Here is a 16,684-nt window from a genome sequence, read left to right as displayed (position 1 = left end):
CCTATAGAAACCACTAAGAAAATAACTAAAAATAGTGGAAATCAGGGAAATGATTTTACTGTGATATTAGAAAGCACTTGTTTAATGAAAAAAGATAAGCAGTAAAGGAGGAATGATAGGAAAAGACAAAAATATTTAGAAAAAGGAAATAAAATGGCAGGCATATCAATAAAAACACGAATGAGGTGACCCAGTCAAAAAAAGTAGAAACCACCATGTTGTTGTTTTAAAAAGTCCAACTACATACAGTTACAGGAAATATTGAAAGCTACAAAGAGGTTGAAATGAAAGGAGAGAAAATGACGTGCCCCACAAACAGCAAGCATAGGAAGCTGGCACGGCTACACTAACATCAGACAAAATAGATGTTAAAACAAAAATGCTACTAGTGATACCAGGGGGACTTTCTGGTGGCAAACTGATGAATCCATAAATAAGATGAAACAATTACAAATATATTATCTAACAACAGAATCCCAAGACACACGAAATGAAAACTGACATAAATGAAGGGATAGACAATTCAACAATGATAGCTGGGGATTCAGTACTCCCCTTGCAACTGTGCGCAGAATAACCAGACAGAAGAGAACAAGGAAATGGAAGACTGAAGCACTATCACCAGTTAAAGTGACCTGACTGACAACTACATAATGCTCCACCCAACAAGAGTAAATACACATTCCTCTCAAAACCACAGAAATGACATTCTTGGGGACAGACCATATGCTATCATAAAAGAGTCCTCAGTAAATTTAAAAGGATTGAATTCACACGAAATGTGATTCTCTGATCACAATGGAATTTAAACACATTCTTAAAGAATTAATGGGCCAACGAAGAAATCACAAGGGAAATTAGAACATGCCTTAAGAAAAAATTAGAACATGCCTTAAGAAAAGATAATTGGAAACAAGAACATAACATACCAAAATTTATGAGATATAGCTGCAGAAAAGCTATGTTAAAAAGGAGAAGAGAGATCTCCATTCAATAATCTAAGCTTCCATTGTAACCAACTATAAAAGAAAGAGCTGGGAAATTCTCTTTCTATTTTAAAATACAAAGCAAGGAGAGGGAAGGAAAATAATAAAGATGAGAATAGAAATACGTAAGTTAGAGAATAGATACACAGTAACAGAGAAAGCAGATGAAAAAATGGTTTATTGAGAAGATCAACAAAATTTTCACTCATTAGCAAGACTGAATAAGACAAAAATAAAAAATCTCAAATTACCAAAATAGTAATAAAATTGGTCCATCATCATACTCCTTACAGATATTTAAAAGATTATAAAAGAATACTTTAAACAACTGTCTGCCAACAAATTAGGTAACTTAAATGAAATGGAAAAGTTACTGGAAAGACAGAAAACTAGCTCAAGAAGAACTAGAAATCTTCATAGAACCACATCAGGCAAAGAGATTAAATTACTAATAAAAATATTACTCACTACAGGGCTGGAGATGTTGCTCAGTGGGAAAGTGTTTGCCTGGCATGCAAGAAGCCCTGGGTTCTATCTCCAGTACCACCCCATCCCACCAAAAAAAAAAAAAAAAAAAAAAAAAAAAATTGCTCATTACAAAAGGACCAGGTCCAGTTGCTTTTACTCCTCCAAGACATAGAAGAGGAAGAAAAATTTCCAAATTATGAGACTTGTCTTATCCAGGTACCAAAATCAGATAAAAAAATATCCTGAAGAAACAAAACTAAAAACCAGTGTATCTTATGAATACAGACACACACCAAAAAAAAAAAAAAAAGGTTTTAAAATAGGAGCAAACCAAATCCAGCAACATGGAGAAAAGATTATACACTGTGACCACATGGGATTTAATGCCAAGAATTTGAAATTGGTTTGATATCCTAAAACCATATCAATAAATTTTAATGTAATATACCACATGAATAGCTAGTGAACAAAAATCTCATGGACATCTTAATAGACACATAAAAAGCGTCTCATAAAATTTAATGCTCCTTTATGGTAAAAGAGAGAGAAAACACTAAACAAACTAGGCATAGAATGAAATTTCTAGTGGGCATGTATATTAAAAAAACCCACAGTTTTTTGTGAAATAGTCATTGCTTTCCCGCCCATAATGATGAATAATACAAGGAAATCACTTCTCACTAATTATGTTCAGCATCACAATAGAGGTTCCAACCAGGCAATTAGAAGGAAAATGAAATAAAAGGCTTTATGTGGGAAAGGAAGAAATACAACTATCTTTTTTGCAGATGGCATAATTTTATATGTAGAAAAGCCCTTAAAACCCACTAAAAAGCTATTAAAATACATTAGTTCAGTGAGGTTGTACAAAAATCAATTGTGTTTTTATAGGCTTACAATGAACAGATTGAAAAAGAAATTGAAAAAACAATCTACCAGATTCCTCAAAAACTAAGAATGGAACCACCATATGACCCAGCTATCCCACTCATTTGTATTTATCCCAAGGAACTAAAATCAGCATACTCTAGTGACACAGTCCCTTCAGTGTTTATAGAAGCCTAATTCACAGTAGACAAATTATGGAATCAGTCCAAATGCCCCTCAATAGATGAATGGATCAAGAACATGTGGTATATATACACAATGGAGTTTTACTCAGCCTTAAAAAGAACTAAATATTGGCATTTGCTGGTAAATGAACAGATATGAAGAACATCATGCTAAGTGAAATAAGCCAGACTCAGAATATCAAGGGTTGAATGTTTTCTCTCATATGTGGAAATTATAGCAAAGGGGGGAAGGCAGTAGGGGAAGGGATTGGATATTATAAACATATAAGCAAATTTTTTGCCATATGCACATCTGATAGAGCACTATTCTTCAGGATATATAAAGAATTCAAAAAACTTAACACCAAAAAAAAAAAAAACCCAATCAATAAATGGACTAAGGAGCTGACACTTCTTAAAAGGTGATATACAATCAAAAGAAATGCAAAACTCATATTTTGAAAACTCAAAACATTGTTGAAAGAAATTTTAAAAGACCTAAATAAATGGAAATATTTCCCATGTTCATGAACTGGAATATTGGTTAAGATATTCTATAAATTGATCTACTGATTGAAGACCATCCCTATCAAAATCCTGATGGTTTTTTTTTCAGAAATTAATAAGTGAATCCTAAAATTCATAGAAATTCATGTACCTAAATAGACAAAACAATCTTAAAAAATAAGAAATGTTGAAAACTCACTTTATTACATTTTGAAACTTGCCACAAAACTAGTGTTACCACAGTGGTCTGTCATTATCATAAGGGTCAAGTAAACATGAGGCAAAGAGAATTGATACCTAGAAACAAACCTTTGTGATTCTGCCCAATTCATTTCAACAAGAGTACCAAGAGAACACATGTGGTAAAACTTATCTCTTCACTGGAGGGTGGTGGGACAGCAGGATAATGATCAGACCACATCCAAAAGAATAAAGTTGGACTCCTATACCACATACACATTGCCATATATAAAAATTCACATAATATGGCCCCCAAATTTTAAGACTGAAACTACAGAACTCTTGGAAGAAAACATAGGTATAAATCTTCGTTACCTTGCCTTCAGCAATAGTCTCTTATATATGACACCGAAAATACAAGCAACCAAAGAGAAAATGGATAAATTGGACATCATCAAAATTTAAAACATTTGTGCCTCAAAGAAGACCACCAGGACAGTGAATAGACAACCCATATACTAGGAGAAAATATTTGCATGTTTCTAATAGGAATTTATATCTAGGATATATAATGAATAATGGCATATAAACCAATTTTGAAAAGGAGGCATCTCTGAATTTCTCCAAGGAAAACATACAAATGGTAAATAAACACATGAAAAGATGTCCATCATCATTAGGCCTTCAAGATTGAAAACAAAATCACAATGTGATATCACTTCACACTCATCAGAATGACTAACTAAAATTTAACACAAATAATGCCAGATGTGGTAGCACATGCCTATAATTTCAGCGGCTCAGGAGGCTGAGGCAGAAGGATCATGAGTTCAAAGCCAGTCTCAGCAAAAGCAAGGCACTAAGCAACTCAATGAGACCCTGTCTCTAAATAAAATACAAAACAGGGCTGGGGATGTGGTTCTGTTGTCCAGTGCCCCTGAGTTCAATCCCTGATACTAAAAAAAAAGAAAGAGAGAGAGAGAGAGAAAGAAAGAAAGAGACACAAATAATAACAAATGTGGGTGATAATGTGGAAAAATCAAGACTCTTATAAATGGATGGTTGGAATATAAAATCATGCAGTCACTTTGGAAAATTGTCTGACAGTTTAATGTGGTTATCATATGACCCACGAATTCAACTTTTAGACTGCACCCAAGAAACACAAAGTTATTGGTCAATACAAACACTTGCTGTCTTCATAGCAACACTATTCATAATAGTCCAAAGTAGAAACAATACAATGTGTATCAACTGATGAATAAATAAAATATGGTACTTCAGACAAAGTAACCTCATTCGACAATATCATGTTAAGTGAAATAAGCCAATCCCCAAAAAACCAAAGGTCAATGTTCTCTCTGATTATGTAGATGCTGACTCACAATAAGCTGGGCAAAGGGAGGAGTGGAGGTTTACCGGTTGGACAGGGGGGAATAGACGGAAGGGAGGGGAAATGGGAATAGGAAAAATAGTAGAATTAATCAGATATAGCTTTCCTATGTTCATATATGAAGACACCATTAGTATAACTTCACATCATGTACAACCACAAGAAGTTATTCTAGTTAATCAAGATAGTAAAGTTAATATAATGTATATAGTTTTACTTAACATATTAATAAATTATATTTCAAAGTCATAGTTAAAATATAAAATATCCAACCTAGTTGCCCTTCAACAGATGAATGGGTAAAGAAAATGTTGAAATATTAATAGAGTATTAATCAGCCATAAAAAAGAATGACTTTATGATATTTGCCAGCAAAAGGATGGATCTGGAGACTATCATGCTAAGTGAAATAACTGATCCCCCCAAAAAACAAAGGTTAAATGTTTTGTTTGATATGTGGAAGCTAATCCACAATAGCAGGGAGGTGAGGGGGAGATAGAAGTTCAGTAGATTAGACAGTGGAGAATGAAGGGAAAGGTGGGGGGATACAAGAGGGAAAGGCAGTAGAATGAATCTCATGTAATTTCTGATAGACCCAACCTGTTCTTAAAATTGGGAGCCATCTTGCCACAAAGCCATGAAAAGATAATTTTGGCTTTACTATAAATTACTGCAAATTCTGAACCTGCTTGGAATGCCTGCCCATGCCTTGAACTCACCCATGCCTGGCTCTCTGACCAGATAGCAGCCCTCTCTGAAACTTTAGTGACGCCTCACAAATCTTGGCTTTCCCTGGCCAGACAACAACCCTCTCTGAGGCTCTAATGGTCCTCATAAATTCTGATGTTGGGGCCAGCAAAAAATGTAAACTACCATTAGTGTGATGCTTGTCAGAGTTCTGTTATCTGTAACCCCCCTTGGTGTAACTTTCTAGGCTATAAAGATGGGCTGCAGGAAAGCTGGGGTGCTGTCTTGTTCCCGCGGTTTTGGGAGGGAGAGGCAACGGGCCGGTCAAAATAATAAGCTTGCTCTAATTTGATTTTAATTGGAGTCAGTGGTCTTTTCTTGCGTCCTGGTCTAACAATTTCCCATAATTTTTTGTATGTATATGAAAACAATACAGTGAATCCCATCATCATGTATCATGAGAATGGGATCCTAACTAGAATAAGATATATTCCATGCTTGTATAATTATATCAAAATGGATTCTGTTGTCATTGATATTTAAACAGAACCCATAAAAATATACAATTTTTGTTAGTTCTATTTAAAAAAGGAATGAAGTATCAATACATGCTGTAACACTTGAAAATATGATGATAGTTTTTTTAAAAAACAGTCACAAAAGACCCTATGTTATATGATCCCATTTACGAGAAAGATCCAGAATAGGCAAATTCATAGAGACAGAAAGTACTTTAATGCTCTCCAGGGGAGTAAGAAGTTGTGGAGAAATGGAAAGTGGCTGACACTGATATGGGGTTTCTTTTTTTAGTAAAGAAAAAGATTTAAAATTGATTGTGGGGATGGTGCACAACTCTGAATATACTAAAATCACTTAAATTGCATACTTCAAATGGGTGAATTGGATGGTATATGAATTGTGCCTCAACAAAGATGTTACTTTAAAAAAAAAAATATGAAGAAAGATGGGCAAGGCAGAAAAGAAAAAAACAATGAGGAATAAAAACAGAAAGTCTCTAAAAATTATATTTAAAAACAAAGAATTCAAGCAGAGAATTGGAGGAAAGTACGAAAGGAGGAAATAGAGCTGCTAACTTTGGGGTGACATGCACAAGTCTTTGCTCAGCCCTGGCATCCTCATCTGTAAAATCATTGGTTAGACCCATTGTATCAGAATTCCCAAGGATCACCATTTCTCTGATACCTCTGTTTATCTCCAATGTTCACCAAGCTGCTGTTGCAAAAGGGATTAAAAACAAGAACTCTCCTTATCCCCTTCTCCAGCAATCCCTCACTCCCCCACCCTCTTTCCAACCCTAGACTTTTATGGCTTCCAAAACTCAGACCCAAATCAGACCGAGGTCCCTAGAACCTCCCACCAACCCTCGTCCGTCCCACCTGGAATCTCGTGTGTCCATGAGGCTGCGATTGTGAGGCAACTGGTTGCTGAGGTAGGCGTTGTAACCAAACTTCTGGAACAGGTCCTCGGCCTCTTTCTGCTGGGCTTCAGAAAGCTTGTCGCCCCACTGCTTGAAGAGCGGAGAGTTCGGGAAGAGTTTCTTTGGGGGTCTGTTCTGCTGCTTCTTTGTCTCCCTCTCAGGGGTTTCCACTGCCTTTCGAGCAGGGTGAACTTCATCTTCTATCCTCTTTTGTGTGTGGTCCTTGTTTTCTTGTTGCTTCATAACCAGTTGCATACCATCTTCTGCAGATGAAGAGGACGGGGTAGGAGAGTGCAGATAAAACAGTTTATTAGATCCTAATTATCTGGGCATTGCTTTCCTTCCTAATTTATGTAAAACGGTTTTCTCTTTGCTATAAATTTGGATCCTAAATAAGCCAAACAACCTGTGTGTAGCGGCTTGGTGGAGCCTTTAAGAAGTGAAGCCCAGTTGGAAGCTTCCAGTCATGTGGGGCTGTGCCTTCAAGGGGGATACTGAGACCCTGACACTCCCACCCCACCCCACCCCCGTCTCTCTCTCTCTTCTTCTCTCACAGGAATGGCAAACTAACACACTCTGCAGATTTTTAATTTATGGCTCTTGTCCCAGAGAATGTGATGGGTCAAGTGAACTTGTCAGAGCCGTGCAAGGCTGTCCTGGCAAAGCACATGCTAGGTCCATCTCTCTCTGCAGCTTCAACAAAACTTGTCTGTCCATTTAAGGCTACTCGAATTGCTGCCATTGACCTGAGAAATAAATAGATAATCAAATAATGTATTATCAGAATTAAGCCTAAGAAACATTTACATCAGAATCATCAACTGTGATTATTTTTAAAAGTAGATATCATCAAAGTGTGAAATATGATATATCAAGAACTATGTAATGTTTTGAACAACCAACAATAAAAATTAAAAAAAAAAAAAAAAGTAGATATCCAAGCCTGTGTTCAAATCTACTAAATCGGAATCTTGGGGCCAGGGGAAGTTACCAGAGTTTGCATTTTAACAAAATCAAGAAGTAATTCCTCTGTACAGTGAAATGTGGAGTCACATTATACTACACTTCTAGTAGCTGACAAAGGCAAATCTACTCTAACCAGCACCACCATCGTCCACCTCCCCTTTCCCTTCTCATTTGATTCACCAAGAACTTTTAGGCAGGAAATGTCCAATGTGGTTGGCCACAGGAAAGACTTCAACAGCTTGTTAAAAAATACAGAATCCCAGGACTTCCCTGAAGATGCTTACTCCAGATAGCGCTAATGTTCATATTCATTTGAGGAACACAGACTTAATTCAAAAGAACAGAGTGACAGACCCAGGCAGAGGACTTCTCATACAGAAGAGGTCCTTCAGGATCTATAGTACCAATAGTAAAAATGATGCTTTGTGTTTGGAAAATGGCCTACAAACTTCAAAGCTCTTTCCCATCCATCATTTATCTCACCTTTATAACAACCCTATAAGATTTGTGCTGGAGAGTCTGAACATATATGTACCTTGAGCTCAATCTACAAATGCAGCAGAAAAAGAGTGCAAAAGTAATGAGTCCAATGCTTAGTGATTGTGACACTCCTGGGCATTAAACATCAAGTAACCAAAGGTCTTGGCTATAGGACCACTTAGCTCCCACTAATCCTCCCCTAAACCCCCCATTAAATTTCAACCAGACTGAGGGATTAACTTCAGCCCATCCAGCATCTTTCTGAATATTAGAAGAGAATGCTCTCTTTTCCTGAATAATTGCTACCCAGTGTCACCAGGATGGTTCCACTGTGTGAAATTTTTCTGGGTAAACGCAATCCCATGCCACAGAACAAGGCTTAGTGACAGGATTTGGGCTGTATTTCAGATCCATCTATAGCCCTTCCAAGGGAAAACAGGGAAGTCCAAAACTGGGAAGAAAATGTTAAGAAGATGACAGAAGTTTGGCCCTGGAGAAAGGAAAAGGAGAAGAAGAATCAATTAAAGTGCCCAAGGCAAAAAGAGAATGGTTGAAGCAAACTTGGGAAGAGATCTAAATGGCAAGGTCTGCCAAAGAAGAGCTGTGGAAATACTATGAATATTTGCTCAGGTGGGAAATAAAAGCATAATGTTTCAAGTGTTCCAATTGAGTAGTATTATTATTCATACATTTCTGTGTTAAGCACATAGGGGTCACAGGGTGGTACTGAGTTCTCCTTGCCTCAAACAAAACTCCCCTTCTTTCCTCTTTGGGGTGACACCTGATTTTTTTTTTCTTTCATTCACTACTGTCAGTGGGAACTGAAAGTCTAGAGTCAATTTGAAAATTGCAGACATTCCGGCAAGATGAATATAGTGCCACTAGACCATTCCCATGATTGACATGAAAATGTTTACGGCACAAAGGAGACACACCCAATGATATTGCTCTGGTGGGGCTTTTAAGAGCCCCAAGAAAGGATCCAACAAACTGGTTTAGAGTCACTTGTCCCTCTGCCAACAGGGATATGAGTATCATCATGTGTTTGCTTTTACTCTTGATGACTTACCTAATTGAAGATTTACCTAAATGTTCCTATTGACTTATGGTTTTCTTCAATCTTTCCAGAGCCCTGAAGGCAGTGAGCAACCAGGATGTTAGGCAAGAGCTGTAAATTTAAAATCTGGAGCATGTGTTAACTTGCCATTCCTGTGACAAATAATTAGTTTATAAAGAGAAAAGAATTAATTGATAGAGATTATTAGATAATTAATTTATAAAGAGAAAAGTTTCATTTTAGCTCACAGTTTTGGAGGTTTCAGTCCATGGTTACTTGGCCTGTTGCTTTGGGGCCTATGGTGAGACAGGGGAGGGTACAGTGGAGGGAGCTACTCAGATCATGGCAGCTGGTAAGTGAACAGAGAGAGGGAGTGGGGAGGGGTCAGGGTCTCAGTACCTCACTTGAGGGCACAGCCCCACATGACTGGAAGCTTCCAACTGGGCCTCACTTCTTAAAGATTTTCCATTAAAGGATGAACTGTGGGACAGAAGAGCATTTGTGATCTGGAAACAGGTCCCAGAAGACACTGGAAGGTTCAGCTCTGCTGGGAAGGGTCTCTGACACTACGGTCACTTTAGACTGAAAAAAAATCATGGCATCAACAAGATGAGATAGAAAGATAGAAGTGGTCATTGCAAACAAATAAAAGAAAGTAAGTTGGTGGCTCTGGATGGCTCCTCAGGGCATGTCATATCTCTGCTGAGTAAAGACTCCTGCCATGCTAAGGTTCAGGGGAAGGGGGCGACTGCAGTAGAAGGAACTAAGGGTTACATGGGAGAGTCCTGGTGTGGTCTAGGTTCTCCTACAAGGAGTGGCAGTGGCTCCGGGGTCACCAGCCTGGGTCTACAAGCTCCTAGTGAAGCCTGCTACATAGATTGGCACGTGCAGTGTTCCACCCAACTGGGGAAGCCAGGGCTTCTGAGCCAACAGTCTTCCCTCTGTTTCACCCACACTCTAGCCCGTCTCACGCTTCCCTTCATCCCTGTCCACCTGTACTTTTCTCTCTCCTGCTTACACTCACTTGTTCACTTATTCATTGAGGTAATTTCCATGTGTGACTAGAAATGAATGGGGAATGCACAGCTACATCCATAGAATGACCCCCCACGGGACCTGCTTTCCAGAAAATTGCATCACAGCAAAATGTACTGAGTGTAAACAGGGTGTGGAGGGTGCTGTGGGTGTTTCGTGCCCCACCTTCTTTTATCCTCTCCCCCACCCCTTCTCACTTTCCCTTCTTTCCTCTTGTCTCCACAAGTTCTCAACCTCTCTCCCTAATTCCCACTTCTTTTTTCCTTCTCTTTCATCCTCATCACTTTTCTCCTGTCTTGTCCCACTTCCCTCTCTCTGACTTTCCCTGATTTATTCCCTCCCTTTCTTTTTTTCTTCCTGTCTTTCCTCCTTCCGTCCCTCTTCCTGAGCCTTGGTAATATTCATTTCCCATTTAAAAAGACCTTGACCAGCTCCAACACCAAGTGCATCCCTGCTCACACATTCAACGCCTCCCTTAAGGGTTCAAGCCCTTGATCTCTGTTACCTGGGGAGCAGGGAAAATTGTCACTTCTCTCACTGAAGTCAGATGCACAGGTACATATAATTCAAAGGAGTTAGCCAGTCTTACAAACCAAGCCCAGGATGTGTTGGAATCCTACCCAGAACGTTAAATGAAGAGGTTAAAACTGGACATATATCACTTTCTGCATGTTCCCAACCCTGTGACGTCAGGCAGCTCTCTATCATTATCATTTTCATTATCATTGTCTCCATTTACAGAGTCGAAGTCTGAGGCTGAGAGAGATAAGCACTTACTCAAAGTCACACCGCCATAGCAGCCATATCAAGATTTGGCCTTCGGCCCTCTAACAATGCCTCCACGCATTCATGATAGGAGCTCCCAGGAAATTGGAAGCACCCTTTACCCTAGACACAGCCACCTCTCATTAACAACCCTGTCACACATAGGCCTAAAGATAGGGCTGATTCCTGAGCCTAGATTCCTAGATTTCTGAGTCTCTTGGGGTCTTTATTCTGAGCTTCAGTCTCCCTGCCTGCATGTATGCAGATGTGATCATGCATATGCACAAATATATACACACACCCCACTTCCATACACACTCTGCTCTCCTCCCTCAAATCATCTTCTCTAAACTCCCACTCCTACCACCTATTTCTCAATGCATCCCATCAGACTCTGATGCCTGAAAGGGCAAATGAGAGATGAGAATGTGGCTTCTCACCCATTTTCCTCCACACCCTATTTTTTACTAAGTGTCCCTAAGTATACACTCACATGCATGCTCACACCCACACATACTTGCATGCACCACACACACACACACACACACACACACACTCACACACACACTCACACACACATCCCCTCCAAATTAGCATGCTAAACTTACTCAGATGCTGCAGATCCATTTCCAAGCGAGAGAGTCTCTTGATCATGGCTCCGTCCCACTCTGGTGGGGGCAAATGAAACTCCTTGTGTAGACGCCCCAGAATCAAGTTATGTAAAGTCTCCTTGGTATAAAATACCAGAAGGATGTTGACAGCAATGACCAGAATCAGCCCAATCCAGAAGCCTTTGGGGAAGTTTCTCCTGAGGATCATCTTGTGCCTGTGGCTCTTCCACTCCCTGCAGGGCTGAGCAGTCACTGCCCAGTGGAGCTAAGGATCCTAATGCGCCAAGCTTTGTCTCTGGTGACTGCACGAATGGCAACCTGCCTGCTGAGCCAGATTTTCTCTGACTGGGAAAACTGTCACAAGCTGCCTGGCTTTCCCCTGAGCAGTGTCAGGTGTGAGGAGTGTGTCACGGCAGTTGCCCAGTGACTGGTAGGTGACCTAGGCACACCTTTATCTGCTTCAGAAGTGAGGTGATTGCACTTTCCTGGCACAAGCTCAGGCTGCTGGGGTGAGAGGCTAATCTTTATCTGTCTGTGTTTGGTTTTAATGTTCTCTCTCCTTAGCAAAGTGACCTGGGAAGTTCTTTGCTGGAATCTTTAAGGTCTGGTCCTGTGGGTATCAAAGGGGATAAATAGGATGCAAAAGGAATCTGCAAAGTGGGAAGTTGGACTGTATACTGTTGTTGATTTTTTTTCTCTTTGCATTCATATTTTTATTTTATTTTTCAAGATATAGAATTTATTGTGGGATAAAATTTTTTATTTTTTTTAAATAAATGACAGCAGAATGCATTACAATTATTATTACACATATACAGCACAATTTTTCATATCTGTGGTTGTATATAAAGTATGTTGACACCAATTCGTGTCTTCATACATGTACTTTGGATAATGATGTCTATCACATTCCACCATCCTTGCTAACCCCCTGCTTCCTCCTTTCCCTCCCATGCCTCTGTCCTATCTAGAGTTCCTCTATTCCTCCCATGTTCCTCTTCCCTACCCCACTATGAATCAGCCTCCTTATATTAGAGAAAACATTTGGCATTTGTTTGGCTTTTTTTTTTGGGGGGGGGGGATTGGCTAACTTCACTTAGCATTATCTTCTCCAATGCCATCCATTTATCTGCAAATGCTATGATTTTATTGTCTTTTACTGCTGAGTAATATCCCATTGTGTATATATGCAATGTTTTTTTTAATCCATCCATCCACTGAAGGGCATCTAGGTTGGCTCCACAGTTTAGCTATTGTGAATTGTGCTGCTATCAACATTGACGTGGCTGTGTCCCTGTAGTATGGTAATTTTTAAGTCCTTTGGGTATAGACCAAGGAGAGGGATAGCTGGGTCAATTGGTGGTTCCATTCCCAGATTTCCAAGGAATCTCCATAACGCTTTCCATATTGGCTACACCAATTTGCAGTTGAGAGCAAAAAATCTCAGGGGTTTTTCTACAGGCTTGTGAACATAGTAGACAGGCAGCAAATACACCTTCAACTAACTAGAGACACTTCCCTGCTGGTTGCTGGAGCCTCCTGCCTGGCAGCAGGTAGAGGTGAGCTGGAGGCAGCCCTTAGGGGTGAGCCTCAGGGAAGACCCCACTTCACGAGTCTCTATCCTCTGTTTGTCCTCTACCCAGCTCTGCACTCTGGAATTCTACCCTGCCTCAGTAGGGTGCACATTCTAGTAACTTCTTTACTATTCTACCCCACACCTCCTGTATCTTTTGGACAAAAATCATCTAATTATAATCATTGTGTATTAACCACCTTTTTTTCCCCTAAAGCCAGAAGTTTAAAGTTCTCAGTGTTGGGTCTGGCCCCTTCATAATCACATCTGCCACCCTGTCCTGGCTCCTGGATCTACTTACTAGGACCCCAAACTCAGCATCTACAGACATAATTGAAGCAGGCATGTGAAGTTAAGAAGTATGGATTTAGGAAAAATTTTTAAAAATTTCTTTTAAATTTAAAAATTTTTAAAGAAAAATTAAAAGCAATCAATTACTTTGTTTTCATTAATAATCTTTCCCTGGCTCCCACCTGCAGATTTGAGTCTAAACCAATATAAATGCATGATCTCTTCCATTCCTGGGAGGATGTGGAGAGGATGCATTGGTGTTTAGACATTTCCACTAAAGGCAACTAAAAATTCTAGATATTATCTATTAAGAAAAAAACAGGAAGACTCTGGAAGGTGGAAAGAAGAAAGCAGGCTGGCTAGAGATCTTGGGACCCAGGGCAGAACACAGATACCAATTCCACAGGCATCCTTTTTCTTTTGGCCTAGTATATCCAATACAATAAACAAAGTTTTTTAAGTCACTGGATGAGCTTCAACCTTCAACAGCAGGTTAAAGAGGACAGAGAAAAGAATCAGTGAATTTGAAGGTAAAGCAATAGAAATCACCCAATCTGAACAATGGAGAGAAAATACGACTGAAAAAAAATAACAACAGAGCCTCAGAGATCCCTGAGACAATAACAAAAGATTTAACATCCTTGTTACTTTCATTGTATTGGAGCATAAGAAGGAAAAGGGGAAAATGTAAAACTAAATAGGAATTTTAAGCAATAAAGGCTGAAAATTTCCCAAAGTTAGCAGAAGACATGAACTTACACAGTGAAGCAGCTAAATAAACCCCAAATAGATTATCTGAAAGAAATCCAAGCCCAAAAGCATCATAATCAATCTTCTGGAAACTAAAAGAAAAATCTCTGAAAGTAGCAAGAGACATATGACAGTTTCCACAAAGGAGTTCTCATAAGAGGTCACAAAGACTCGAACGAAGAAAAGAACATTTTTCAAGCACTGAAGAAATCTACCATCAACCCAGACTCCCATGTCCAACAAAAATATCCTTTAGGGATGAAGAGAAGACATTCTCAGAGAAAAAAAAATCTCAGAAGATTTGAAGCCAGTGGACCTACTATAAAGGAATGAATACAGAACTTTTCTAAATGAAGAAATGATAAAAAGAAGGAAACTTAGAACGTCAGGAGGAAAGGATGACCAATAAAGACAGTAAAAATATGAATAGAAAGGCCTTCCTTTCTCCTCTTGAGTTTTCTAAATTATATTTGGTAGATGGGACAAAAATCACATTGTTGACTGATGTCATTCTCAAAATATATAGAAGAGATATTAATACAATTGTATTATATATGGGAATGGGTAACGGAATTTAAAATAAGGTTTCTACATGTGACTTGAACTGATAAAATTATGTCCCTAGTATTCCGTGATAAGTTATGCATGTGGAGTGCTGATGGAATTGTTATGAAGTATCTTGATTGTAGAGTTGCTTGCAAGAATCTATATATTATAAAGCAGTCTGGAAATATATTTGCAAAATACCAATGTCAATTTTCTTGTTTTACTGTGCATTATTACTATAAAACATATATATTCATTGAAAAAAACTAGATGAAAGTTCCATAGAACTGTTTTGTACTATTTTTTTCAAATTTTTGTGAATCTATAATTATCTCAAATTTAGAAGTTTTTTTTTTTGACCCTGGTCCCAACCCTTCACATGTATATCACTTTAAGAAATTACAAACTGCTTTATTTAAAATTCAGAAAAAAATAGTGGCTACCTCTGGAGGTGGCAGAAACTGGAGAACTGAGGTATAGACATGGGGAAAAGACTTGCTTTTTATTGTATAACTTTTTGTACTTTTTGAATTTTGTATCATGCTACACCAATTATCTATTAAAAATAAATACAATAATATGATTAAAATTATACCAGAATCTATGTCCCTTTAATGCTATCTGGAATAGGACAGAAATTCACCCAGCTAGAAAGACCAGTAGGAGTTCCTTTCTCTATTTTCCTTGCACCTGTCCTTCTCCACAAAGAAGGTGGTGAGATTCTTCAGGAAAGGGTACTTATGAATGTCCTTCTGGGAATACTAGGTGACTGCTATTGAATTTATGTCATCATTGCTCAGAAGCCTAGAGTCCTATTCCTCCAATGTCCAGTTTATAAAAATCACCTGGGTAGCTTGGCAAAAATGCAATTTCCAGGTTTTAAGCTCAAATAGTCTAACTCTAAAGGTCTCTTATGGGAGCTGGACATCTCCATTTTAACTAAAGCCTCCTGCCAATCGCCTTACATCTCCACCCCCAGGGAGCTCACAAATCCACAGGGGAGCTGGACCTTTCTACATAAATCAGTGTGCTTATCACCCTGTAGTGGGCACCAATGTGGACCACTGTTCACCTCATTGTTATATATAATAGCAGATTATTATTATTATTATTATTATTATTATTATTATTATTATTAATCTGACCTAAATGTCCCAACTACAGAAGGACTATTAAATAATTTATGGTGCATAAAAGCCAATAAACTATGGTACCTCCACTCCATAGAATATTAGAATACTATAGGCACTGAAATGAGACTACTGGAGAAAATATGGAATTCAGAGTGAGATAGTGAATGAACTACTCACTAGCTAGGGAAAATCAGGCAAGTTAATTCACCTCTCTGACCCTAATTTTTTCTTATCTGCAAAAGGAATATGTAACACTCCCCTTTGCAGAATCATTATGAGACATGAGATACCCTTGTGAAGCCCATGGCATACTTAATAAAATAAGTCATTATCATTGCTGTGGAGTTTGTTTTCAAAATGTCTTGAAAGTCATACTTTGACATGCAGAACTACTTGTAAAAAATTCTAAGTGGGAAAAATACTGCTAGAAAATTATTTAGGACACCTGAGTTTCCTACACAGAATCTTAGAGGAGTTCTAAATAGTGCCACAGTGCCAATAATAGCCTAAATTTATTTAACCTTACCAAATCTGCTGTTACAGGATCCCAGACCTCTGTAAAATCTTCTTAAGTATTTCTAAAAGTCCCCAAAGTGTCTCAGAAATAGTCCAGCCAGGCTCCAGGTGGCATATGACAGTTTCCCTCTCCCATAACACCACCTAGATGGTCTTTCCACCAACTCTGCAGCCTCACGGCCCACATTACTATGTTCTGTGGGATACCCAGGTCCACAGAATACCCAGAACACCTGGGACTCTGAATTAT

The 16,684-nt window shown here is 38.6% G+C and overlaps 1 protein-coding gene across 1 annotated transcript in view; it reads right to left on the bottom strand.

The window, feature by feature from the left end:
• The window catches only part of Galnt8 (polypeptide N-acetylgalactosaminyltransferase 8), a 54,530-nt gene extending 42,697 nt beyond the window's left edge, over positions 1–11,833 (bottom strand). The window contains exons 1-2 of the mRNA XM_027951064.2: positions 11,623–11,833; positions 6,671–6,974 (exon numbers count right to left, since the gene is read on the bottom strand). Coding sequence (XP_027806865.1) covers positions 6,671–6,974; positions 11,623–11,833 — 515 coding nt within the window. The remainder of the gene's footprint in view (positions 1–6,670; positions 6,975–11,622) is intronic.
• Between the last annotated feature and the right edge of the window lie 4,851 nt (positions 11,834–16,684).

The sequence above is a fragment of the Marmota flaviventris genome, chromosome 3 (genome assembly GCF_047511675.1).
Source record: "Marmota flaviventris isolate mMarFla1 chromosome 3, mMarFla1.hap1, whole genome shotgun sequence".
In the NCBI taxonomy this organism is placed as follows: domain Eukaryota; kingdom Metazoa; phylum Chordata; class Mammalia; order Rodentia; family Sciuridae; genus Marmota; species Marmota flaviventris.
The sequence above is the reverse complement of the archived record's forward strand: the minus strand, read 5'-3'. Positions and strand labels throughout refer to the sequence as shown.